This window comes from Lynx canadensis, chromosome A1, assembly GCF_007474595.2.
Source record: "Lynx canadensis isolate LIC74 chromosome A1, mLynCan4.pri.v2, whole genome shotgun sequence".
Classification (NCBI taxonomy): domain Eukaryota; kingdom Metazoa; phylum Chordata; class Mammalia; order Carnivora; family Felidae; genus Lynx; species Lynx canadensis.
This window is the reverse complement of record NC_044303.2, coordinates 108,663,836-108,688,850: the sequence shown is the minus strand read 5'-3', so window position 1 is coordinate 108,688,850 and position 25,015 is coordinate 108,663,836. Positions and strand designations below refer to the sequence as shown.

The 25,015-nt window shown below is 35.5% G+C and overlaps 1 protein-coding gene across 2 annotated transcripts in view; it reads left to right on the top strand.

Annotated features, from left to right (window-relative positions):
* The window catches only part of FNIP1 (folliculin interacting protein 1), a 149,697-nt gene that overhangs the window by 85,845 nt on the left and 38,837 nt on the right, over positions 1 to 25,015 (top strand). Inside the window, exons 4-10 of one of the 2 annotated variants that reach the window (XM_030317550.2) lie at positions 1,250 to 1,350; positions 1,605 to 1,679; positions 7,840 to 7,931; positions 13,246 to 13,329; positions 14,711 to 14,782; positions 20,345 to 20,480; positions 22,327 to 22,528. In XM_030317550.2, the coding sequence (XP_030173410.1) occupies positions 1,250 to 1,350; positions 1,605 to 1,679; positions 7,840 to 7,931; positions 13,246 to 13,329; positions 14,711 to 14,782; positions 20,345 to 20,480; positions 22,327 to 22,528 (762 nt within the window). The remainder of the gene's footprint in view (positions 1 to 1,249; positions 1,351 to 1,604; positions 1,680 to 7,839; positions 7,932 to 13,245; positions 13,330 to 14,710; positions 14,783 to 20,344; positions 20,481 to 22,326; positions 22,529 to 25,015) is intronic. The other variant, XM_030317559.2, reaches the window with a different exon arrangement.

Here is a 25,015-nt window from a genome sequence, read left to right as displayed (position 1 = left end):
GCCCAACTAACTGAGCCACCCAGGCGCCCCTAAATATGTCTTTAAGGGAGGATCTGAAATGCAGTTGTTTTTTCTTTTTTTTCAGTTGGGCACATTGCTGCCCTGAAACACATTAGACTTCAAAAAATAAGGAATAAGATATTTCAGGGGGTAATTAGTGATATTTACCACAGTATCTAATTAGTGATGAAATGGATGATAATTAAAGACAGAATGATGGAAAGGAATAACTTTTAATTGGAGTTCTTTGAGAATGAGATATTCTCATGTTTTAAATAAGTCCTTTTAAAAAAATACAAAGTAGAGGTAAATTACCGTGTTTGTGAATATCTCTTTTGTACACCAGGAGTGGTGAAAACTGTTCTGCATGTTCAGTGAATTCTGTTTCTTATTGTCTGTCCTGGAGAAACATTGCATATGCACAAGATGTGGTTAAGAATGTTCATTTAAGGGGCACCTGGGTGGCTCACTTGAGTTGGCTAAGTGTCTGACTCTTGATCTCAGCTCAGGTCACGATCTCATGGTTTGTGGGATCAAGCTCTATGTCAGTCTCTGTGCTGACCCTGTGGAGCCTGCTTGGGATTCTCTGTCTCTCCCTCTCTGCCCCTCCCCCTGCCTGCCTCCCTCCCTCTCTCTCTCTCTCTCTCTCTCTCTCTGTATCTTTCTCAAAAATAACTAAACTTAAAAAAAAAAAAGAATGTTCATTTAAGCAATATTGTAATAGCAAAAACCTGGAAGTAACCTAAAGAGCCCATCAGTAAGGGGAACTGTGGTATTTTCATACAGTAGAATACTATGCAGCTGTTCAAAAGGAATCTTTGTATAACCGTATAGTTAGATGTGTAAGACATTGTGAAATGGAGAAAATCAAGCTATAGAACAGTGTATACAGTGTAGTATCACTTAAAAAAATCATTATGTAGCAGCGCCTGGATGGCTCAGTTGGTTAAGCATCCGACTTCAGCTCAGGTCATGATCTCTGGGTTTGTGAGTTCGAGCACTGCATCGGGCTCTGTGCTGACAGCTCAGAGCCTGGAGCCTGCTTCGGATTCTGTGTCTCCCCATCTCTCGGCCCCTCCCATGCTCATGCTCTGCCTCGCTCTGCTTCTCAATAATAAATAAACGTTAAAAAAAAAAACCATTATGTAGAATAACTATAGCAAAGCAATTGTCAATAAAATTCAATATTGGAAATAGTCATAAGGTTTGACATTCTGCAATTTGATTAATGTTATCGTTATTTTTTTAGGGTTCCCGGTGCTCTTCTGATGCCAATATGCTTGGAGAGATGATGTTTGGCTCTGTAGCAATGAGCTACAAAGGATCTACATTAAAAATTCATCAGATCCGGTGAGGGCTTTTCTGATTTTTCATTATCCATGTTAGAATATGTAATTTTTAAACATGAGAGAATTTCATATAGTCTTCATGCAGATTGAGCATGTCAGATACTCAGTTTATGATATTTTGTGGGGTTCATGCTACTTCATGACTGTTGTAACTATACAGTGAAATGTCTGTCACTTACATATTTTGATTTATAATAAATTGAGAAGTTCCTTGTCTTAGTTTTGATCTCTTTCTTTCTTTCTTTTTCTTCATAGTTCCCCTCCACAGCTTATGCTTAGCAAAGTTTTTACTGCACGGACTGGCAGCAGTATCTGTGGAAGTCTCAATACGTAAGTGATTATGAATGCAGGGAGAATTAATTATTTAGGATGTGCAAAGTAGGGAAACGAACAGAGTATTCTCGGGGTTGCAGCTTAAATTGAGATTTTCTTCTACTCCTTAAGTTTGAAAGTTCACAGAAGCCAGCCTTTTTTCTTCCAGCTTTATTGAGATATAATTGACATGTAACACTATATAAATTTAATGTGTACAGCACATTGGTTTGATACTTTCATATATTGGAAAATGATTACCACCATAGCATTAGCTAACTAATACTTCCATGCTGTCACAATTACTATTTCTTTTTTGTGCTAAGAACAGCTATGATTTAACCTCTTAGCAATTTTCAAGTATAACAGATACAGTATTATTAGCTATAATCAGCATGCTGTCCATTAGATCCCAGAACTTACTGATCTTATAACTGAAGTTTGTAACTTTTGACTATTATCTCCTCATTTCCTCCACTCTCAGCCCCTGATAACCACCACTCTTCTTTGTTTTTCTGTGTCCAATTTTTTTATATTCCACATAGAAGTGATATCATATGGTGTTTGTCTTTCTCTGTCTGACTTATTTCACTTCTCATAATGCCCTTAAGATTCATTTATGGTGTTGCAAATGGCAGGATTTCCTTCTTTCTCGTGGCTGAATAATATTCCATTTTTTGTGTGAGTGCATGCATGCATGCGTGTGTGTTGTGTATGTGTATGACATCCATTCATCTGTTGTCTCCATTTATTGACTGTTGTCACTAATGCCACATTGAACACCTGAGTGCAGATATGTCTGTGAGATCTTCATTTCAGTTCCTTTGGATATATACCAAGGAAGTGGGATTGCTGGATCATACGGTAGTTCTATTTTTAATTTTTTGAAGAACCTTCATACTGTTTTCAAGTGGCTATATCAATTTATGTTCCCACCAAAAGTGCATAAGGGTTTCCTTTTCTCCATACCCTGGCCACCACTTGATTATCTCTTGTCTTTTTGATGTTAGCTATTGTAATATGTATGAGGTAATACCTTGTTGTGGTTTGATTTGCCTTTGCTTGATGATTAGTGATGTTGAGCACCTTTTCATATACCTCTTGGCTATTTGTCAGATGCCTTCTTTGGAAAACTGTCTAGTCAGTTCTTCTGAATATTCAGAGGAAGTTACTACTTTTTTAGTCAGGTTGTTTGTTTTTTGCTCTTGATTTGTATGAGCTCTTTATATATTTTGGATATTAACCCTTTAACAGATACATGATTTGCAAATATTTTTACCATTCCATAGATTGCCTTTTCATTTTGTCAATTGATTATTTGCTGTGCAGAAGCTTTTTAGTTTCATGTAGTCACATTTACTTATTGTTGCTTTTGTTGCTTGTGCTTTTCTTTTTATGCCATGTCCAGGAAATTGCTGCTACAATCAATGTCAAGGGAGCTTTTTCCCTATGATTTCTTTTAGGAGATTTGCAGTTTGGAAGTCTTATGTTTATGTCTTTAATCAATTTTGAGTTCATTTTTGTGAGTGGTGTAAGATAGTGTTCTAATTTCATTCATCTGCATGTAGTTACCCAGTTTCCCATAATCATTTACTGAAGGTACTCTCCTTCCTTTGATAAGTGTTCTTTATATGCGGGTTTTTTTTTCTGGGCTTTTGATTTTGTTCCATTGTTTTCTGTGTCTGTTTTTCTGCCAGTACTATACTGTTTTGATTACTTTAGCTTTGTAGTATAGTTTGAAATCAGGAAATATGATGCCTCTGGCTTTGTTCTTTTTCTCAGGATCTCTTTGGCTTTTCAGGGTCTTTTGTACATACAAATTTTAGGATTGTTTTCTTATTTCTATGAAAAATGCCATTGGAATTTTGATAAGACTTGCATTGAATCTATAGATGATTGTGGGTAATATGCACATTTTAATAATATTTGTTCTTCCAACCTACTTTTTTGACTTTTTTTCTTTTCGTGGAAAGATGTTGTGTTTTGTCAAATGCTTTTTCTGCATCTGTTGAGATGATCATACGATTTTTATGTTTCATTCTTTTAATGTGGTAATTCTCATTTATTGCCTGGCATTTATTGAAGCATCCTTGCATCCCAGGGATAAATCCCACTTGATCATATTGAATGATCCTTTTAATGTTCTGTTGAATTTGGTTTCCTAATATTTTGTTCAGAATTTTTGCATCTATAATCATCAGGAAAAGTGATCTGTAATTTTCTTATAATGTCCTGGCCTTGGTGTCAGGATCATGCTGTCCTTGTAAGATGAGCCAGGGAATACTCCTTCTTTGATTTCTGGAAGAGTTTGAAAAGAATTGACATCAATTCTTTAAGTGTTTGGTAGAATTTACCAAGGAAACCATCTGGTCCTTGGCATTTCTCTGTTAGGAGGTTTTTGATCAATGACTGATTCTACCTTCTTGTTACTGGTCTTTTGAGATTTTTTATTTCTTCATGATTTAGTCTTGGTAGGTTGTATATTCAGTCTTGGGATTTATCCATTTTTTATAGGTCACGCATTTTGTTAGCATGTAATTGTTGATAAGTAGTTTCATGATCCCTTTTTATTTGGTATCAGTGTAATGTCTCTTTCATATCTGGTTTCATTTATTTGAGTCCTCTCTCTCTCTCTCTTTTTTTTTTTTTTTTTTTTGAGTTAGTCTGGCTAAAGGTTTGTTGATTTTGTCTCTTTAGAAAACTAGCCCTTAGTTAAACTGATCTTTAAATTTTTTTTCTTTGTTCTCTTTCATATATTTCCCGTCTGATCTTTATTTCCTTCCTAACTTTGGGCTTTTTTTCTGGGTTTTTGAGGTGTAAATCAAGGTTATTTGAGATATTTCTAGCTTCTTACTGTAGGCATTTATCACTATAACTGCCCTCTTTTAAGTGCTTTTGCAGCACTTCTAACAAGTTTTGATATGCTGTGCTTCCATTTTTATTTGTTTCAGAGTATTTTTTTAATTTACTTTTTGATTTCTTCTTTGACCCATTAGTTGTTCAGGAGCATGTTTTTTAATCTCCCCATATTCTGAATTTTTCAGCTTTCCCTGTGGATAGACTGTTTTATCTGTATCCATATTTATATATCTGTTTGGTTCCATTTAGCCTAAGGTATGGTTCACGTCCAAAATTTCTTTGTTGATTTTCTGTCTGGATGAACTATTTGTTGTTGAAAGTAGTCCTTTACTAATTATTGCATCATTGTCTCTTCCGATCTGTTAGTATTTGGCAAATGAATCTGTTTAGGTTCTCTGGTGTTGAGTGCATGATTGTTATATGTTGTGTCTTCTTGATGAATTGCTCCTCTTATCATTATATGACCATTTTTGTCTCCTGGAACTCTTTTTAGCTTAAAGTCTTCTTTCTGATATAAGTATAGCTATTCCTGCTCTTTTCTGATTTCCATTTACCTGGAGTATCTTATTCTATCCCTTCATATTGAGCCTATATCATCCTTAAAACTGAAGTGAGACTCTGGCTTGTTTTTCATTCATTGAGCCACTCTGTATGGAGTCCAGATTACTTCTCATTTTACTTTAGTTGAAGAATAGGAAATGTACTTTCTCTTTTCTCTAATTTGCTTCTAGAAGCTATATCTGGAAGTAAAATGTTGACTGCATTTCCATGTTAGGATGAGATACTGATTTTCCGTTCTGTAGTGCCATGCTGAGTTAGCACCTGTATGTTGTGGTCTTTAGTTTTCAGGTCCCCTGTAGAATTAACTCTGCAATCAGGACTGGCCTAGGTAAGCCGTGGTGGAGTACAAGGATACAAGTTGTTAATGCCAGGATTAGGGTAGTGAACCTGATATGTCATATGCAAATACCTTCTCTCATTCTTTTGGTTGCCTTTTAGTTTTGCTGCTTGTTTCCGTCACTGTGCAGATGCTTTGTATCTCGATGAGGTCCCAGTAGTTCATTTTTGCTTTTATTCCCTTTGCTTCCGGAGACATGTCAAGGAAGAAGTTGCTGTAGCTGAAGTCAAAGAGGTTGCTGCCTTTTTTCTCCTCTAGGATTTTGATGGTTTCCTGTCTCACATTTAGGATTTTCATCTAATTTGAATTTATTTTTGTGTATAGTGTAAGAAAGTGGTCCAGTTTCATTCTTCTGTATGTCCCTGTCCAGTTTTACCAACACCATTTGCTGAAGAGACTTTCTTTTTTCCATTGGATACTCTTTCCTGCTTTGTGGAAGATTAGTTGGCCGTGTATTGTGGGTCTTTTTCTGGGTTCTCTATTCTGTTCCATTGATGTGAAAAGATGCTCAACATCACTCATCATTAGGGAAATACAAATCAAAACCATAATGAGATACCATCTCACACCTGTCAGAATGGCTAAAATTAATTCAGGAAACAACAGATGTTGTCAAGGATGCAGAGAAAGGGGAACCCTTTTGTACTGTTGGTAGGAATGCAAACTGGTGCAGCCACTGTGGAAAACAGTATGGAGGTTCCTCAAAAAATTAAAAATAGACCTACCCTACGACCCAGCAATTGTACTGCTAGCAATCTATGCAAAGGATACAAAAGTGCTGATTTGAAGGGACATAGGCACCCCGATGTTTATAGCAGCACTATCAACAGTAGCTAAATCACAGAAGAAGCCCAAATGTCCATCAACTGACAGATGGATAATGAAGATGTGGTGTGTGCGCGTGCGTGCGCACACTCACACACACACACACACACACACACACACAGGAATATTACTCAGCATTGAAAAAGAATGGAATCTTGCCATTTGCAACAATGTGGATGGAACTAGAGGGTATTATGCTAAGTGAAATAAGAGAAGGACAGATATTATGATTTCACTCATATGTGGAATTTGAGAAACATGACAGATGAACATAGGGGAAGGGAAGGAAAAATAAGATAAAAACAGAGAGAAGCAAGCCATAAGAGACTCTTAAATACAGAGAACAAACTTAGGGTTGCTGGAGGGGAGTTGGGTGAGTGGGGGCATGGGCTAAAAGGGTGATGGGCATTAAGGAGGGCACTTTTTGGGAAGAGCACTGGGTGTCATATGTAAGAGATGAATCACTAGGTTCTTTTACTCCTGAAGCCAAGACTACACTGTATGTTAACTAACTTGGATTAAAAAAAAATGGAATAGTAAAGCTGAAACAGAAGCACATATGATATCAGATTCTTGGACTACCTGCCAGACCTAGTAAATGAAGAACTGGGTCTAGGATGAGATGTTAGTGGACCACAGTGATGGATTCTGCAGGGACCATTTCAGAACTCTGGCTAGCAAGGGTCTGAGGGACACCCAAAGTCAGAAGCAACAGGAGGTAGTAAGGAGTTTACTCAAAACTAGAAAAATTCTCAAGAGATTCCATTAATTGTAAATGTTCCTAAAGACTTTTCAGGTGTTTTATTAGCTAAGGTTCTAATACCTGTAGCTCTTTATTAGCTTTTCTTTTAGGAAGGAAGGAAAAGGAAAGATGTATTTCACTGTATTTTGGATGCTTAAAAAATACTGATGATAAAAGTGCTAATTTTTAAGAATTAAACACTAAAGTAGAAATTAGAGATCCTGTATTGGAATCACTGATTTTAGCTGTAATCTTCTCACTTTCTTCATGTTTTCTAATTTTTTATTGATGGTTCTTAGGACAGATACTTTGTACTAAAAGCATAAAGTAATTTTATTGCTATTATTCTGAGTAATTTATGGACAGGAGTAATACAGTTCATTTATAATGTGTGAACTGAAGATATTTTTTGTATATTTGGTGGATTCTTTTTCCTTTTTTGTCTTTTTTTCCTGCCAGAAGTTTCAAAACTAATGTCAGGTCCAAGATATGAGGGGAAACTTTACAATTTAAATTTGGGTCAGTAATCTTTTTCTGTAAAGGCCTTAATAGTAAATAATTTTAGCTTTGTAGGCCAGACAGTATATCTGGTTCTTAGCTCTACCATTGTAACATTAAAACAGCCATACACAGTACATATATGAATGGGCATGGCTGTGTTCCAGTAAAACTTTATTTACAAAAACAGGCAGCAGGCTGGATTTAGCCCTCAACGTATAGTTTGCCAACCCCTGATCTAAATGATTAGGTACTTTATAGTCCTATTATGAATACTTAAAACTTAAAAAACTGTTAGACGCTTTAAATTTCATTGTATAAAATGAATTTGCAGTTTATTGTTTCTCTTCCCTTAGGCTGCAAGACAGTCTTGAATTCATCAATCAAGACAACAGTACATTGAAGGCTGATAGTAACACAGTTATTAATGGACTACTTGGAAATATAGGTAAATTATTCCTTTGGTGTTATAAGTTTTAAATAAGGTTAACACTATAACAGGGATTTGCACTTACTTCTTAATAATGTAGATCTTTTATAAGACCACAGAGTTTGACATACTAGAAGTGGAAAAGGCATTTAAATTGCAAATATGTATAACATTTGTATTATTTGAAAACATAATTTTTATATATTTAAATATTTATTTTGTATATGAAAAAAGAAAACTTAAAGATATATCTGATTATCTGATTTGTTTTTTGTTTTTAACTTTGATGCATCTTTGAAAGGCACTGTTACTGATATAAAAAGTCTTTACCAGCTTTTTGGAATATTTCAGCTGAGGAAGACTATTATTATACTTTGTCCCTTGTCTCTTCCCTAACCATAGAAGTAATTTTAAAATGGTGCTCATTTTGTGACCTGAATTCACATAAATGGGCAGATATTCAAATGTGATGTTCCTTAAGAGATTTATTAAAGTAACAGCTTATTTAATAATTCAGATAGTTATTGATTGTTATTGTTATTTAATTTCAACAGACTGTTCCTAAAATTTCTTGCCATTTGTTTTACCCTAGAAAGCTCATCTGAGTTGCTGCTGACCATATTTCTGGTGCATAAAATATTATAGTATCCCAGAATGTGGACAGCATTTAGAGTAGGAGAAATATTTCTCTTACTCTCTATTTAGTGAGAATTTTTATTTGGAATTAATTTTAATAAATATTAGTTATATATATAAGTAGAAAAGTTTTTCTTCCAACTTGAACCGTATTGTATTCTATTATTTTTCATAATTCCTGTTTATTCAAATGAGCAACCATTTATTTAGCACATAGTATGGGCTAGTTACAGTGAAAGGCATGTACTTTAGAAAGTTTGCATATTTTTTAGAAAGATAGAGTAGTTCTGCTTTTTCTTAACTCACTTGATTATTTTATTGGTTTTAAGAAAGTAAAAATGTGACAGGGAAATAAATGAATCTTTTTTCCTTATGATTTGACACTTTTCAAAGCTTAAGATGTTAATTAAAAGCTGTTTATTTTAATAATACAAATCTATTATCACTTATAAATGGTAAATTACCTTATGGATGCTAGATATACTCATCTTCTCTGTTTTAACGTAGGATAGGAAATTAATCCATTTAACAAAGTATAGACTTTAAATAATGAGTGACTTTAACTTGCACATTTATAATTGTGAATTAAGGATATTTGAGGACCATCTCTTATTTTCTTTACATTTTTAGTTAATCAACAAATACTTATCAAGCACCTATTACCTGCTAAGGACTCTGCTAGGCCCTAAGGATACAGTGGTAAACCAGACACAATTCCTGCCTCAATGTATTTGGTAATTATAGTTAGTGGGAATCACACAAATAATACAACAATTACAGTATACTACAGTTAGTTTTTGGACATGTTAAAGAGCACGTGTGGTAGAAATGAGGAGAAGTACCTAATTCAGTCCTAGAGAGTCCCAGAAGATTTCCTTGAAGAAGTGAGACTTAACCTTGAAGGATTAGCCTTATGTTTAGATAGAAATGTTCTAGGAAAAAGCATAATAGTATTTGCAAAGGCCTAGGAGCAAGAGATGATGGTATGAAGAAAGAATGTGTATAAATCAGTGTTGATGGAGCCAAGAATAGGAGTAAAGGAGGTTAAATCAAGAAGTAGGAGGTAGATCACAGAAGGCACTGTGGGACTTACTGAGCAATTTGGATATAGGTTGTAAGCAGTTGGGTAGCAGTGAGGGTATGTATGTTAGTTTGGGTGCTCCACCCGTTTTTTAACAGGTGCCAAGACATGATTAAATATGCAAGGATATTATTAGGGGAAATGACTATGTGAGAGAAAAAGAGGAAGGAACTGGGAAAGGTTGAGAAAGCCCTCAGATTGTGATACAAATGTTGACCCCAAATGAAAGAGAATAGAAGATTAAATGGAAGTGTCCTATCCTACCATGCAATCCAAGGAAGGTTTGGTAAGGCCATTGACAAGTCTTTGAGTCAAAGTTTGGTGTCAAAAGTGACCCACGTATTGCCAAAATGTGCCTGTCTTACTATTCCTCCTGTGTTCAGTTACTGACTAGGAGCAGCCTATGGGATATGTGGCCTTGCTCAAACATCACAATAGATTTCAGAATGCAGTAGCTTGAGGTACTTAGTCAATTATAGTCCTTATAGTTGGAGGTCTTTGCAATGTATTCTCAAGACCACCACAGAGGAGTTGTCAGGATATAGAAATATGATTGGATTAGATTTATATCTGTAAGAGTATTGATTGCAGTGGGAAAGGATTCAAGTGAACCAATGGGATTGAAGAAAAGATCTGTATAAGAAGGCTGCTTATGATAATCCAAGTGACAGAGAAGGAGGCCTAGAGTAAGATTGTGCCAGTGAGGTAGAGTGTTTTTGAGGGGTTCATTATGGGAAATAGAGTGGATAGGACTTGACTTGGTAATTAGATGGAGTGGGGGAGGAAAAAGGAGGAAGCAAGGGTGGCACTTTACTATCTGGTTGTATAAATGCTTGGGTATTAGTGCCATTTGTTGGGAGAATCAGAAGAAATTAAGAATTGGTGATTTTAGGTTTAGGTATATTGGAATGGAGGTATTGGTTGAGTGTTCAAGTAAAGATATCCATTATGGTTAGTTAGTTAGTAGATGTAGTGGTAGATGCTGTAACATAAAAATCCATGGGTGTATAATAACTTTAAAGCAATAGGGTTTTTTTTTCAGCCATGTGGAGTTCTAAAGGGTGTTCATCATTGATTAACAGTTTTTCTCCAAGCAATGTTTTAGAGTTCCTTCCTTCTTAGAATTCTACCTTCTTCATTGTGTGGTTTCCAAGGTTGTGCTCAGCTGCACTAAGCCAGTGGAAAGGAATTGAGAATGGAAAAGGCACTCGATTTCATAATTAACCTCAGCCTGAACATGACATACATCAGTTTTGTTGACATTCCATTAGTGGTAACTAATCACATGGCCTCACATACGTATAAGGAGATTTGAGAAATATGATCCCTAGCTGGGCAGCTGCTTCCCACAAACTACTTGATACAGTAGAAGGGAGAACACAGTTCTTTGTTAGACAGCTGTGTCTACCATGAATTATGAATCATTAGCATGTAAATGGTAAGTAAAAGCATGAGAATGAATGAGATCACCTAGGAACTGTTAAAGAATGAGAAGGCAAGATTGTTGAAGATGAAACCCTGGGAAATGCTGAGTTAAAGACAGAGTAGGTGAAGAGAAACACATAAAGAAGATTAAGAAAAAAACTTAGTATGTTATCATTGTAAACTGTGAGGGGAAAGTTCAAAGTGTAATTTAACATCACATATGCTATAAGGTAATATAAGATAGTATGGACTACATTAATCAATAAGAAGGCTTTTAGTGGCCTACTTGAGCAGTTTCAGTGGGGAGAATAGAAGCCAGAGTTGAGGAGAGACTCAGAGGTTAGACTTTTTTCCAAGATTTAATTAGTGACTCTTTTTGGTCTCAAGACCCCTTAACACACTTAGAAATTATTGAGGACCACAGAGAGTTTTTGTTTTTGTGGGTTACGTTTGTTGATATATACTGTATTAAAAATTGAAACGATTTTTAAACATTTATTAATTTATTAAAAAATACTAACATCCTTTTTCATGTTAATGTAAATATGTTGTGAAATGATTATTTTCCAAGTAAAATTAATGAAGAACAGTGGCATTGTTTTACATTTTTGCAAATCTCTTTAATTTCTGGCTTAATAGAATATTGCCTGTATTCTCCTATCTCTTCAACGTTCATTCTCTTGTAATATGTTGTTTTAGTTGAAGTGTATTAAGAAAATCTAGTTTTACACAGACTCCCTGAAAGGTTGCAGGGACCCAAGGAGTCCTTAGGCCACATTTTAAGAACTACTGAACTATTATATAGGATTAGATATATGGAGAGAATAATTTTGTCTGTGTTTAAATGTTGATGGAATAGATTATAAGGAGGGTAAGGTTAGAGATAGAAGTGGTACTTACTTGGTAAAGCAAGGTTTTTGAAGGTACTATCTGACATAGAAGAATTTGCTTTGGAAGGGAGGGAGGAGCTTCCCAGGATTTTTCACTGAATAAGTTCCTAGCACACAGTAAGATTTGAATAATGTTTCCTGTTGTTACTGCACTGGCATCAAGGAGGCAGGTGGGTCAGTGTTTGATTAAGTTTGGAGATAAGGGGGTAGGAAAGGAAGAGTTCCTGTCTGGTGAAATCTGTGTGTGTGCACACATACGCATCTGCATCTGCATACTTGTGAGAGACGAAGTCGCATATCCTGAGAGTAAGGAAGGAGGTGCTAGGTAGAGAAGGAGTTTAAAGACATTAGGTAAGTTTTGAAGTGACTAGAGAAGGATTGCCTTCACATGCACTATAATTTTAGAAATTTTTGTTATAGAAAAATATCTATTAGCAAATTTGAAAAATACATTTGTTTCTTTTTAGAACAGAAAGCCCCCTATTCTTTCCTAGGTAAACCTCCTAGGTGACTCTTTAGGCCATCTTGATTAATCATAACAGGTGACTCAGCTGCTTGCTTCCCGGCTATAATGTTGCCCCTTTGGGGTCTTTAGACACTGTTATCTTCATTTGGTCCAGTGTGTGGCGTCCATGCTTTGTGGACAGCTGGGAGTCTGGCCCTAATGGGTGCATTGGTGTTCCTCCTTCCATTGTGGCTGACCCTTGGGTTAGGAACTTTGGTTTCTTCCAAAGTTAGTTACTTTGTAGCTTTACTAGGTTAGGGAAAAACAAGTTCCATACCTGTTTTGCCAGTAAATTTCTTTTCTGCTTTGTTGTATGTTGTGTTCTCTTTCTTCAGCCAAGCACTTAGGTGGTTTTCTCCTTATGACAGTGGCAGGAGAATGCTGTAGTCTTAAAACTGACTTTTTAAAAGATAAATTTATTTGGCAAATATCACATTTTATAGATAACGTTACTGTGCTTTTTTGAATCTTTAAAAACATTGTTTTAGGTTAGAAAAGGTTGAACATTTAAAAAACTTTACCTTGTATAGTGGAAGGTTATTTTTATTATTATATATACAGATTTATTAGTAAACAGGCATGAAATTGTTACGTTTGACATCAGCTGTGACCAGAAGAAAACCATCCTGTTTCGAAGAAGGGAACCCTGTTTGAATTATTCTTACTTAGTTTAAAAGTTTCCATCCATATCTCTTGCTGTGCATTTGTGCTGCCTAAGCTCACCCTTTATTCCTGACGCTTTATGGCTTCTCTAACAAACTTCTTTCATATGTATTTTACGTTTTTGCCATGTAGGTCTTTCACAGTTCTGCAGCCCCAGGCGGGCATTCTCTGAACAGGGTCCGCTCCGCCTGATCAGGAGCGCCTCTTTCTTTGCAGGTTTGCGATGTGCTGTGTGGGTAGACTAGTTGGTGTGCCCCAGTGGCTAGAATCTGTAGTTTAGCTGTGGAAACAAGAGAGTAGATAAATGCATTTGGGGAGGGTGTAGTTAAGAAAACATTTTTTTTTTTTTCAACGTTTATTTATTTTTGGGACAGAGAGAAACAGAGCATGAACGGGGGAGGGGCAGAGAGAGAGGGAGACACAGAATCGGAAACAGGCTCCAGGCTCTGAGCCATCAGCCCAGAGCCTGACGCGGGGCTGGAACTCACGGACCGCGAGATCGTGACCTGGCTGAAGTCGGACGCTTAACCGACTGCGCCACCCAGGCGCCCCAAGAAAACATTTTTGAGCTGAGAACTTAATTCCTTTTCACTGAATATGTTCTTAAAAGTTTCCAGAAACTTTCAGCTATCAGTGGAATTGACATTTTCATGAAACTTTAGTTTGTTATTTCATATCTCATTATGTAATAAAGATTTGAACTTTAGAATCCTAAACCAAATTTTACTATGAACATTATTTCTTATAATAACAGCTAGAATTTCTAATTTGACACTCTCTTGTTTCCATGGTTGAGTAGCTTTTGTACTCATAGTTCACCAATTGCAGAAAATATCCTATCTTATTATTTTAAAATTTCTGATCTACATTATTTCATAAGAACGATTTTTCTTGGAGCTAAGATTTAGATGAACAAGCACCATTATATTGATCTGTAAAAGGTGTATGTGAGTGTATTTGTTTATATCATTACATTGATGATTATAGTGTATGTTCATGCCTCTGTATTCAGAGAGTTGTATCTGACTTCTTGTTTTAATTAATGTTTATATTCCTTATAAATATGAGGCAGGAACAGTACAAATTTATTACAGAAAATTTGTAAAATAGGCAAAAAAATATATATTAGCCATTGTGTCAGCTAGAATTAATCTTTACAAAAAACAAAATTGGGATCATACTATTCCAGTTGTTTTCTTAAAATTTTTATTATGAAGAAATTTTAAACATACGTTAATATAGGCAGAATAGTAAAGCAAACCATTGTATACCCATCACTTACTGCCAGGACCATCATTCTTATTGTTTAGTAGCATGCTTTTTGGTCATTTAATAGTATATTGTGAGTATCTTCCTTTTAGTCTTCCTTTGCTTTTTTAGATACTGTATCATTTTCATATTATATTTCAAATCTTCACATAGATCTCAAAGCTTGTTCAACTGAGTACTAGCTCTTGGTGTTGGGTTTGTGCCATGCTATTGAAAAATATAAAGGAATGCAATAAGATAAGCATGATTTCATTTGCTATATACAAGGAACGGCGTCACCCTGAATAGCAGTATGTGTTATAACTGACAGTTTTGTCTTAATTCACAGTTCACAGCAATCCAATGGACATGCCTGGAAGAGAGCTGAATGAAGACAGAGACAGTGGCATAGCACGCTCTGGTAATGCCATGTTTATGTATCAGTCTGGTTTTTTTTTGAGATCACTATTAGCATTGATTTTTATTTTTGCCTTTATCATCCAATTTAATGCACATAGTTTGTTAGTGTTGAGATTAACCTTATAAGAGAATTGTGGCAACAAAGAGAAATATTTTTATTTTGTTTTATTTTATTTTGTTTTGTTTTATTATTAATTTATTTATTTTTAGAGAGAAAGAGTGCGCGAGCTGGGGAGAGGGTCAGAGGGAGGGAGGGAGAATGCCAAGCAGGCTCCACACTCAGCATGGAGCCTGATGTGGGGCTCAGTCCCACAGCCCTGGGTTCATGACCTGAGCTGAAATCAAGAGTTGGGTGATCAACTAACTGAGCCACCCAGACACCCTGAGAAATACTTTAAATTTAGAATTTTCATGTTTACTGTGACATGTACCTGGTGGAGTACCACCTGAATGAATGCACATTGGTTTAGGCTTAGCCAGTACATGAAAAAAAATATTAATCAAGAGACTCCTTAAATAGCATAGTAGGAAAAATACATTTGCTCATATCTGCTTGCTGTTAACTAGAGTTTTAAGTTTCAGACTGTCTCTTGCCCAGAAAAGCTTAGGCATTTTGAACAATACTATACATACTGTTTTCAAATATGGACTGATAAACTTCGGTCTGACAAACTTTTATTGCAATATGTTAGAGATGAAAAAAAAAAGAAAGCTCACATGCTACCTTTGAGGATCACAGAATCTACTGAGAAAGGAGTCAGGAAAATTGTCCTACATTGTGTGATATGTTCTGTGATAGACCTGAGCAAAGAGGTTTGGAGAATGGGAACGTAACTTAGCCTGGGCCAGCAGCAGGGGGCCAGTAATGCTTTGCAGAGAGATAATACTTGAGTTGTATCTTGAGAAGTGGGAGTTACCCAGCCTAAGGCATGATATAAGTAAGGGCTTTCCAGGTAAAAGGAAAAGTGTTTGTCAGGGCCCAGAGTTAGAAAAAATGAAAGGAGTATCTTAGGCTTGCATTATTGTAAGGTATGAGAAACTTTATTCACTGTAGTCTGTCCCTATGAGCTGTCACATTATACGGTTTTGCTGTCTAAATTGTTTATAATTCAGTTTTGAGTATAGATGGGAAGTCCAAACTTACCAGTATTATAATACCTAGGTATGAATTAGAATAACATGGTTTCCAAAAAAAAAATAAAGTTCACACAACTGAACTCTACTCTGAGACTCTTATGAAGCCTAGAGAAAGGTTTATTTATGCAACTATATTTGAAAAACACAACAAAATGAAAAACTCAATACCTCTTCTGACAGACAGCTAGAGTTGAGGACCGCTTCTCTAATATGAAAAATCTTCATCTTTCAAATAATCTCACCTTTCCTTTCTCTTTCTTTCTTTCTTTCTTTCTTTCTGGACAGAAAGTAGGATTTCTTGGTGGGCATGAATAGGAAGAGGGCAATGCCCAGTTTTTCTTGAGTGCAGACCCTACCATTTGTCCAAGGGGCTATGATTAGGGATATATTTGATCCCATAGCCATCTGGGATGAGCTACTTTTCAGCCAGCTACCATGCCTTCAAATTCACCTGCATTAAACTTAGTAAAGTCCAACTTCTTGGAAATGCGGATCTTCTGGTGGCCAGACAACTTGAACTTGGCCCCTTGTAGGACCTCATTCACATGCTCCTTGTTCTGCAGCTTGGTACGATGGACATGATGGCTTGGCCAGTGTGGACCCTGTCCATTCTGCCCAGGGGCTTTCAAAAGGCACTCCATATACCTGTCTGGAGCTTAGATTGTAGCTAGCATGATCACCCTTCTTTTCTAATTGAGTTTTTTATTTTTGTTCGTGGGAACTAATCTAGAGTATATTTTCTTTTAATACTCATTGCTTCTGTGTAATCTAGAGATTTTAGTTTTCTCTACTGTGGCAGGAATTTGCTTCTTATTTTATCCAGGTTTCAGAGGTGATAAATTAATTTCTACACTTCATTTTCTTTAGTTTAAATTGAAGGACCAGGCTGGATTGATCTGTAAGACTTGTTCAAGCATTAAATTCACATACTCCTTTTAAATTAATTGTGTATTTTCTTCTTTTCCCAAAGTAGGGTTATTTTTAATACCAGCATTTATTAACACATAGCTCTTCCAAATTTAGGTTAGCATTTGATTTTTCATTGAAGCCATATCCAAGTTAGTTATACATACCCAATCTAGACTACAAAGTTTTAGAATACAATGATAAAAATGTGGTCTTTTGAAGAAAGTAGTTTAGAATTAATGCATTGATGGTTCAGATAGTTGTATGGCACATAAAGTTCTTGATCATTAAATTTGTTAGTGAGAATTGAAATGAACAGATCTTCATAATGACAGTCTTAGTTTTCACTCCCGATGTCCAAAATAGTATATCATCTGATGTGTACCTTTTTATAGATGATAATAATACTTGGCAGTTTTTGATTACCTTACAAATTTTTAGCATGTGGTTGTAATCATGAAGATAGGAATATAAAATCTTGCCAAACAAATGCAAGCTCTTAATGTCTTTTCCTCTCTGGAGCCAGTATAGAGAAGGGGAGGATTCATAGCCTAAGGAAAAATGAAGGGTTGTAGCTTTTGGCACTTTTTGGAAAGAGAGGTTTGGGAAGACAATAAACCTCACAATTAGGGGATTGCAGCAATTATAATCATAATGGGTTCTGTTAGAATGTGTCTGTCACCCCTTAGAATGCTCCAGAGAGCAGTCCATAGGATTACTCTTTGGAGCTTATTAGGTATAGTCCTGACTGTTATTAAAAGTGGCCAAACTGGGCATCTGGGTGGCTCAGTTCATTAAGCTTTTGATTCTTGATTTCAGCTCAGGTCATGGTATCATAGTTTTTGGGTTTGAGCCCAATGTCTGGTTCTGTGCTGATAGTGTGGAGCCTACTTGGGATTATTTCTCCCTCTCTCTCTGTCCCTCCCCCGCTGGTGTGTACTTGAGGGCTCTCTCTCTCTCTCTCTCTTTCTCTCTCTGGGACAAAAAAAAAAGTTGCCAAGCATTCAGAAGCTTGACTACCTGTACACAAGCAAATCATGAGTACTGTTGACCCTTCAATAACGCAAGGGTTAGGGGCACCAACCCTCTCCTCTAGCCCTGCACAGTAAGAAAAGTTTTGACTCCCTAAAAAAATAATAGCCTTACCAATAACATAAATAGTCAATTATCATATATTTTACATATTATATGTATTATATACTGTATTTTTATAATAAAAAAGCTAGAGGAAAGAACATTTTATTAAGAAAATTAAAAAGAGAAAATACATTTATAATACTATACTATATTTATTGAAAAGAAAATGTATAAGTGGACCTGCACATTTCAAACCCATGTTGTTCAAGGATCAGTAGTATTTTTATTTTATTTTTATTGAAGTATAGTTTTAAGTATAGTTGTAATACACAATGTTGCATCCATTGCATCCATTTCAGGTGTACAACATAGTGATTTGACAACTCTAGATGTTACACCATGCTTACCACAAGTGTAGCTACCATCTATCACCATTCAATACTGTTACAGTACCATTGACTTTATTCCCTATGCTGTCCGTTTTATCCTTGTGACTTACTCATTTCATAACTGGAAGCTTGTATCTCCCACTCCTCTTTACCCAACTTGCCCTTCCTATCCAACAGCCTCCCTCTGGCAACCATCACTTTGTTCTCTGTGTTAATGCGTCTCTTTCTGCCTTTTGTTTTTTTAGATTCCACATGTAAGTGAAGTCTTCTGGTATTTGTCTTTCTGTGCTTGACTTATTTCACTTAGCATAATACCATCTAGGTCCATCCACGTTGTCGCAGATGACAAGATCTTACTCTTTTGTATGGTTGAGCAATATTGTATGCATCTTACTTGTTCATTCATCTTTTGATGGACACTTGGGTTGCTTTTATATCTTGGCTATTGTAAATAGTGCTGCTCCTAAACTTAGGAGTGCCTATTTTTAAATTAGTGTTTTTGTTTTCTTTGAGTAAATACCCAGTGGTAGAATTAACTGGATCATATGGTATTTCTGTTTTTAGTTTTCTAAGGAGCCTCCATACTGTTTTCCATAGTGGCTGTACCAGTTTGCTTTCCCATTACATGACAGTTCTTTTCTCTCCATATCCTTGTCAACCCTTGTTATTTCTTATCTTTTTGTTTCTAGCCATTGTGACAGGTATAAGATGATGTGCTTTTAAAAGACATCATTAAATGACATTCAGGCACTTATTTTCAAATAAAACTTTTGTTCTTAAAATCTGTCTGCTGCATTAAAACTGAATCGTATCAAACCAGCAATTGCACTACTAGGTATTTACCCAAAGAATATAAAAATACTAATTCAAAGGGATACTTGCATGTTTATACAATTTACAATGCATGTTTATAGCAGCATTACCTACAATAGCCAAATTATGGAAACAGCCCAAGTATACATCAACTGATAAATGGATACAATATGTGGGGTGTGTGTGTGTGTGTGTGTGTGTGTGTGTGTGTATACACATACAATGGGATATTATTCAGCCATAAAAAAATGAAATCTTGTCATTTGCAAAGACATGGATGGAGCTAGAGAGTATGCTATGTGAAGTAAGTTAGAGAAAGATCAGTATCATTTGATTTCACTCATATGTGGAATTTAAGAAACAAAACAAGTGAACAAGAGGGGGAAAAAAAGGGAGAAAAGCAAACCAAGAAACACACTGTTAACTATAGAGAACAAATTGATGCTTAGTGGGGATGGGTTAAATAGATGATGGAGATTAAGGAATGCCCTTGTGATGAGCAAGAGGTGTTGTATAGGAGTATTCAATCTCTATATATGTGCACCTGAAACTAATATTACATTGCATGTTAACTAGCTAGAATTTAAATACAAACTTTAAGAAAAATGAAATTAAAAAATTTTTTGAAAAATGGAATCGTAGCATATTTCTTTTAATTTAGGGGCTATTTGGCTATGCTTTGGACACTTATGGCCAAAGAGATAATGCTTTGTTTTAAATGAGCCCTTTCTTCTAAAGTGGGTGGAGTGAGGGTAAGAATATAAAAAGGGGAATGTCTCAGAGTCTCTTGCCAACACACTATTGGTATATTTTTCTGCTCTTAGACTTTGCTCCAACAATGACATTATTTTTTTTAATGGAAATTTTTAAGAAGCTCATGAAACAAAATGGAAAATTTGAGTCACTACTGTTAAATTTGTTAAAAAGAAATTTATAGGGGTGCCTGGGTGGCGCAGTCGGTTAAGCGTCCGACTTCAGCCAGGTCACGATCTCGCGGTCCGTGAGTTCGAGCCCCGCGTCAGGCTCTGGGCTGATGGCTCAGAGCCTGGAGCCTGTTTCCGATTCTGTGTCTCCCTCTCTCTCTGCCCCTCCCCCGTTCATGCTCTGTCTCTCTCTGTCCCAAAAATAAATAAACGTTGAAAAAAAAAATTAAAAAAAAAAAGAAATTTATATTTTTGCTCAGTTTTTATTGACATATTTTTAAATGCTTATATTATACTTGTTTTTATTTTGACTGACAGCATCTCTCAGCAGCTTGCTTATTACCCCGTTTCCCTCTCCCAACTCCTCACTTACCCGAAGTTGTGCCAGCAGTTACCAGCGACGTTGGCGACGCAGCCAAACAACAAGTTTGGAGAATGGGGTATTTCCTAGATGGTAAGTTGGAATCTTCACTTTATAATAAAGTAATAAAATTGAATAGTTCCTTAAACACAGTTCTGAAGGCTTTTTTTGTTTTGTTTTTGTTTTTGTTTTTGAGCCTGGGCTTGTATTTTGTGTATTTTAAGCCTTGAAACTTTTAAAATATAATATATTTTAAATTCAAGTTTTAAGTTTTAACCAGTATTAGGCATACAGTTCAGTGTACCTTCACATTGTTTTGCAACCATTATCACTCTTCATGGTTGGAACTTTTTTATCCCCCCAAACTGTACCCATTAAACAGTTAACTCCCTGTTCCTCCTTCCCCTTAGCATCCTGTCATCCTCTGTCGATTTTTTTTTTTTTGTCTCTTTCAATTTGACTACTATAGATACCTCATATAAGTAGAATCATACAATATTTGTCTTTTTATGTGTTACTGATTTCATTCAGCATGTCTTTAAGGTTCATCTATGTTATAGAATGTATCAGGATTTTATTTCTTTTTATGGCTGAATGATATTCCATTGTATGTATATATCACATTTTGTTTATTCACTTATCTGTTGATGGACTTTTGGGTGGCTTCCACCTTTTGGTTTTTGCAAGTAATGCTGATATGAACATATGTGTATAAATACCTGTTTGAGTTCCTGCTTTCAATTTTGGGGGTGGGTATACCCAGAAGTGGAATTTTCGGGTGATATGGTAATTCTTTGAATACGCTTTTGAAGAAATGTCATACTGTTTTCTACAGTTGCCATTTTACATTTTTGCCAGTAAGTAGTTATTTTTCTGTTTTTTTGATAATAGCCATCCTAATGGATGTGAAGTGGTATCTTATTGTGGTTTCGATTTGCATTTCTCTAATGCAGTAATATTCCCTAATATTGCCTAATGGTTAGTGATATTGAGTATATTTTTATGTGCTTATTGGCCATGTGTCTGTCTTTTGGAGAAATATCTATACAAGTGGTTTGCCCATTTTTTAATTAGGTTGTTTTGTTGTTGTTGAGGTGTAGGAGTTCTTTATATATTCTAATATTATTCCCTTATGAGACATATGGTTGGCAGTAATTTCTCCCATTCCATGGGTGGCCTTTTCATTCTGATATACAGTAGTTTTTAATTTTATGTAGTCCAGTTTATCTTTTTTCTTTTGTTGTCTGTATTTTTGGTGTCATATCCAAGAAATAAATGCCAAATTCAGTGTCATAAATCTTTTACCCTATGTTTTTTCGTAAAAGTTTTATAATTGTAACTCTTCTGTTTAGGTGTTTGTTCAGTGTACTCCATGTTTTGATATTTCAGTTTTTCATGTTTCTAATTAGACAAGTTAATTCATTCTTGAAAGATTTTTTTAAGCCTATGTCAACTACAGCTTAGATTAAACGTAGTATAAAATTAATGTACGTAGTACAACGTAGATTAAATAAAGTTTCTTGTTTTCTGTTTTAGTTACTCCCTTTAGTCCTTGATTTTTTAAATTTTATTCTTGAAATCAGAAGGAGATACAAGTAGATCGTAGAACAGTGAATTATATAAATGACTCTGGTCATTTATAACCTTAAAATTAAGGCATTTTAGGTGGATTATGAATTGGGAATTAACTCCTTTTTTTTAGTGACTTCTAACTAAACAAAAATGTTCCCAATATGACTCTCTGTTAAAATTTTTTCTAAAAATGTGAGTATGAAGGAATAGCCAGTAGATTTTTCGCAGACAGTTGAGATACATTTTTAGATTTACTTGATAAAACAGCAGAAGACCTTTAGCTTGTATACATTAAATTAGCAAGGAGATGAAATTGTGAATTTAATTATTATTTTTTTTATATTAAAAAAAAACATTTATTTTTAAGGTCTATAGAAGAAAGCTTTAATCTGTCAGATGAAAGCTGTGGCCCTAATCCAGGAATTGTGAGGAAAAAGAAGATTGCAATTGGGGTAATCTTTTCATTATCCAAAGATGAAGATGAAAATAACAAATTTAATGAATTCTTTTTTTCACATTTTCCTCTCTTTGAAAGCCACATGAACAAACTAAAGAGTGCAATAGAACAGGTAAGCATAGTCATGTTGCTGGTTTGTTAATGTCCTTTATTTTCCTCTGAATCTTACTCTCCTGGTTTAGTATTATGTTTATTCATCTGGCAGAAAAACTAACAGCCATGGTGCAAGTACCCTACCAAGTGCTCTGGAGATGCAATATAGACTTCAACTGTTATTAAGGACCTTACTGCCTAATAAATGGTATAAAGTCATTCATTCATTCATTTAATAAATGTTTGAGGGCCCATAATGTGGCAAGCAGTAATCTAGTAACTGAAGATAATATGGGGAAAAAGCAGCACTCTTGATCTCATGAGATAGCAAATAAATTAATAGATAAGATTTTTGATGATAAATGCCATGGAGAAAAATAAAACAGATTTATAAGGAATGTTGGGTGGAGTTATTGCTCATTTTTTATTGGCTAGTCATGAAGGCTCCTGATAAAATGACATTTGATCCAGAGATATGGAAGAAGTGAGATAGAACTATCTGAGGGAAAAATTTCCCAGGCAGGGGCAAAGGCTTTGTGTCAAGAGTAATCTTGATGCTTGAGCAAAGTAAGGAGGCCAAAGTGGCTGGGTTAGAAGTAAGATCAGATTATGTAGGGATTTTTAGGATATCATTGTAAGAGCACTGACATTTACTCTTAAGAAAGATGGGAAACTATTGGACTTTCAAGCAGAGGAATGACATTATTTATGAGGATTACTCTTATTGCTGGTGGAGAATGGATTTCTGGGGTCAAACGTGGATGTTGCAGTTAGGAGTTTGTTGCAGTGATCCAGGTGAGAGATGGCAGGTACACCAAATTAGTGATGGAATTGGTGAGCAGTGGTTGGATTCTGGATATGTTTTGAAAATTGAGCTAATGAAATTAGCTGACTGACTGAATTAGCTGATGTATGAGAAAGAGAGCAGTTGGCTTGAGATTTTTCATTTAAGCAGTAAGAAGGATGGAGTTGCTAGTACTAAAATGGGAAAGATTAAGATTGAACAGTTTCGGTGGAGGAAAGTCAGCTGATTGTTTGAAATGCCTCCTGGACATTATATGAGTCTAGAGTTTAGGAGAAAGCTCCAGGCTAGACTGTCATCAGTGTATGGATGATCTTTAAAGCCGTGAAACTGAGGGATTAAAAAAAAGTAAAGGAGATCCTAGACTTGATTTGTGTAGCATTTCAACAGTTAAAATCTGAAGAGTTGAGAAAACCCACAGAAGAAACGGGATTGGCCATTCAAGTAATAAGAAGAAACAAGATAGAGTACTTTTTTAGGGGGAGCCAAGTGAAGGAAGTGTTTTAAGAAGGTAGGACTGATCATTTGTATCTCATGCTGCTGCTAGTGTGTATGATAAGTTTGTAAAGTAAGAAAATTGTGAATACAAGATAGAACATAAGAATAACTAAAAAAGAAAGACAAGCAAAGTTGTTAGGAGTCCATAGGAAAGAAAAATTACTTCCTGTTGAGAAGATGTTTCATTTGGACTACATCTTAAAGCATGTTTATGATTTTTAAACATAAAGTTTTGAAAATTGGATATCGTAGAATAGCAAGAAAAATAGATATACTTGCCACCCAAAAATAACTATGTAACCTTTTGCTCAAAGTCTTACCCAGGCTATTTCTATATATATTGTACTTTTACTTGATTGGTATTGTTATGTGTACATGTTCTTTTTGTTATGTACATATTTTAAAATACCTATCATTGTAGGGGTGCCTGGGTGGTTCAGTTGGTTGAATCTCTGACTCTTGATTTTGGCTCAGGTGATGATCTCATGGGTTCATGAGATCGAGCCCTGCATTGGGCTCTGTGCTGATAGTGAGGAGCCTCCTTGAGATTGTCTCTCTCCCTCTCTCCATGCCCCTCTCCTGCATGTGTGTGTGCATGCATGCTCACTCTCTCAAAATAAATAAACATTTAAAAAATTAAAAAAAAACCTCATCATTGTAACATACATATTTCTCATGTCATTATAAATCATTCTTAAATATATTTTAGTGGATTTCCTTAAGTAACAATATTTCTATTAGGTTATTTCTTCTTTTTCACAATATAACTACACTGTAGTTAACATCTTGGTGAATTTTTGGAAGACATTCCCAGGAAGTTAAACTAATATATCAGTGGATGTAATTAAATTATTAATCCCTTTGATGGTATGTGGAACTAACCACCACTACCATACCAACCAGCCATGGATGGTATGGCTGCAGAATTAATGGAAACCAGATCTCAAAGAATGCTTGCCATAAGTTTTGACTTTGTTGTTAAAGCTATCTCCAAATTGTGCTTTAGAATATTAATTTACCGGTATGTTTTTTAAAAGAGAGTGGAATAAGAGGCTGTAGAGGGGAAGACCAGTGAGAATGATCTAGAAGGCAGAGGATGCATTTCAGTAACTTATCAATGACTGAGGCTCATCTGCCTCTAGAGAGTACACTGATGTTTGTTATTCAAATGAAGTCTGTCAACTTACTTTTTCAGAAGTTAGACCT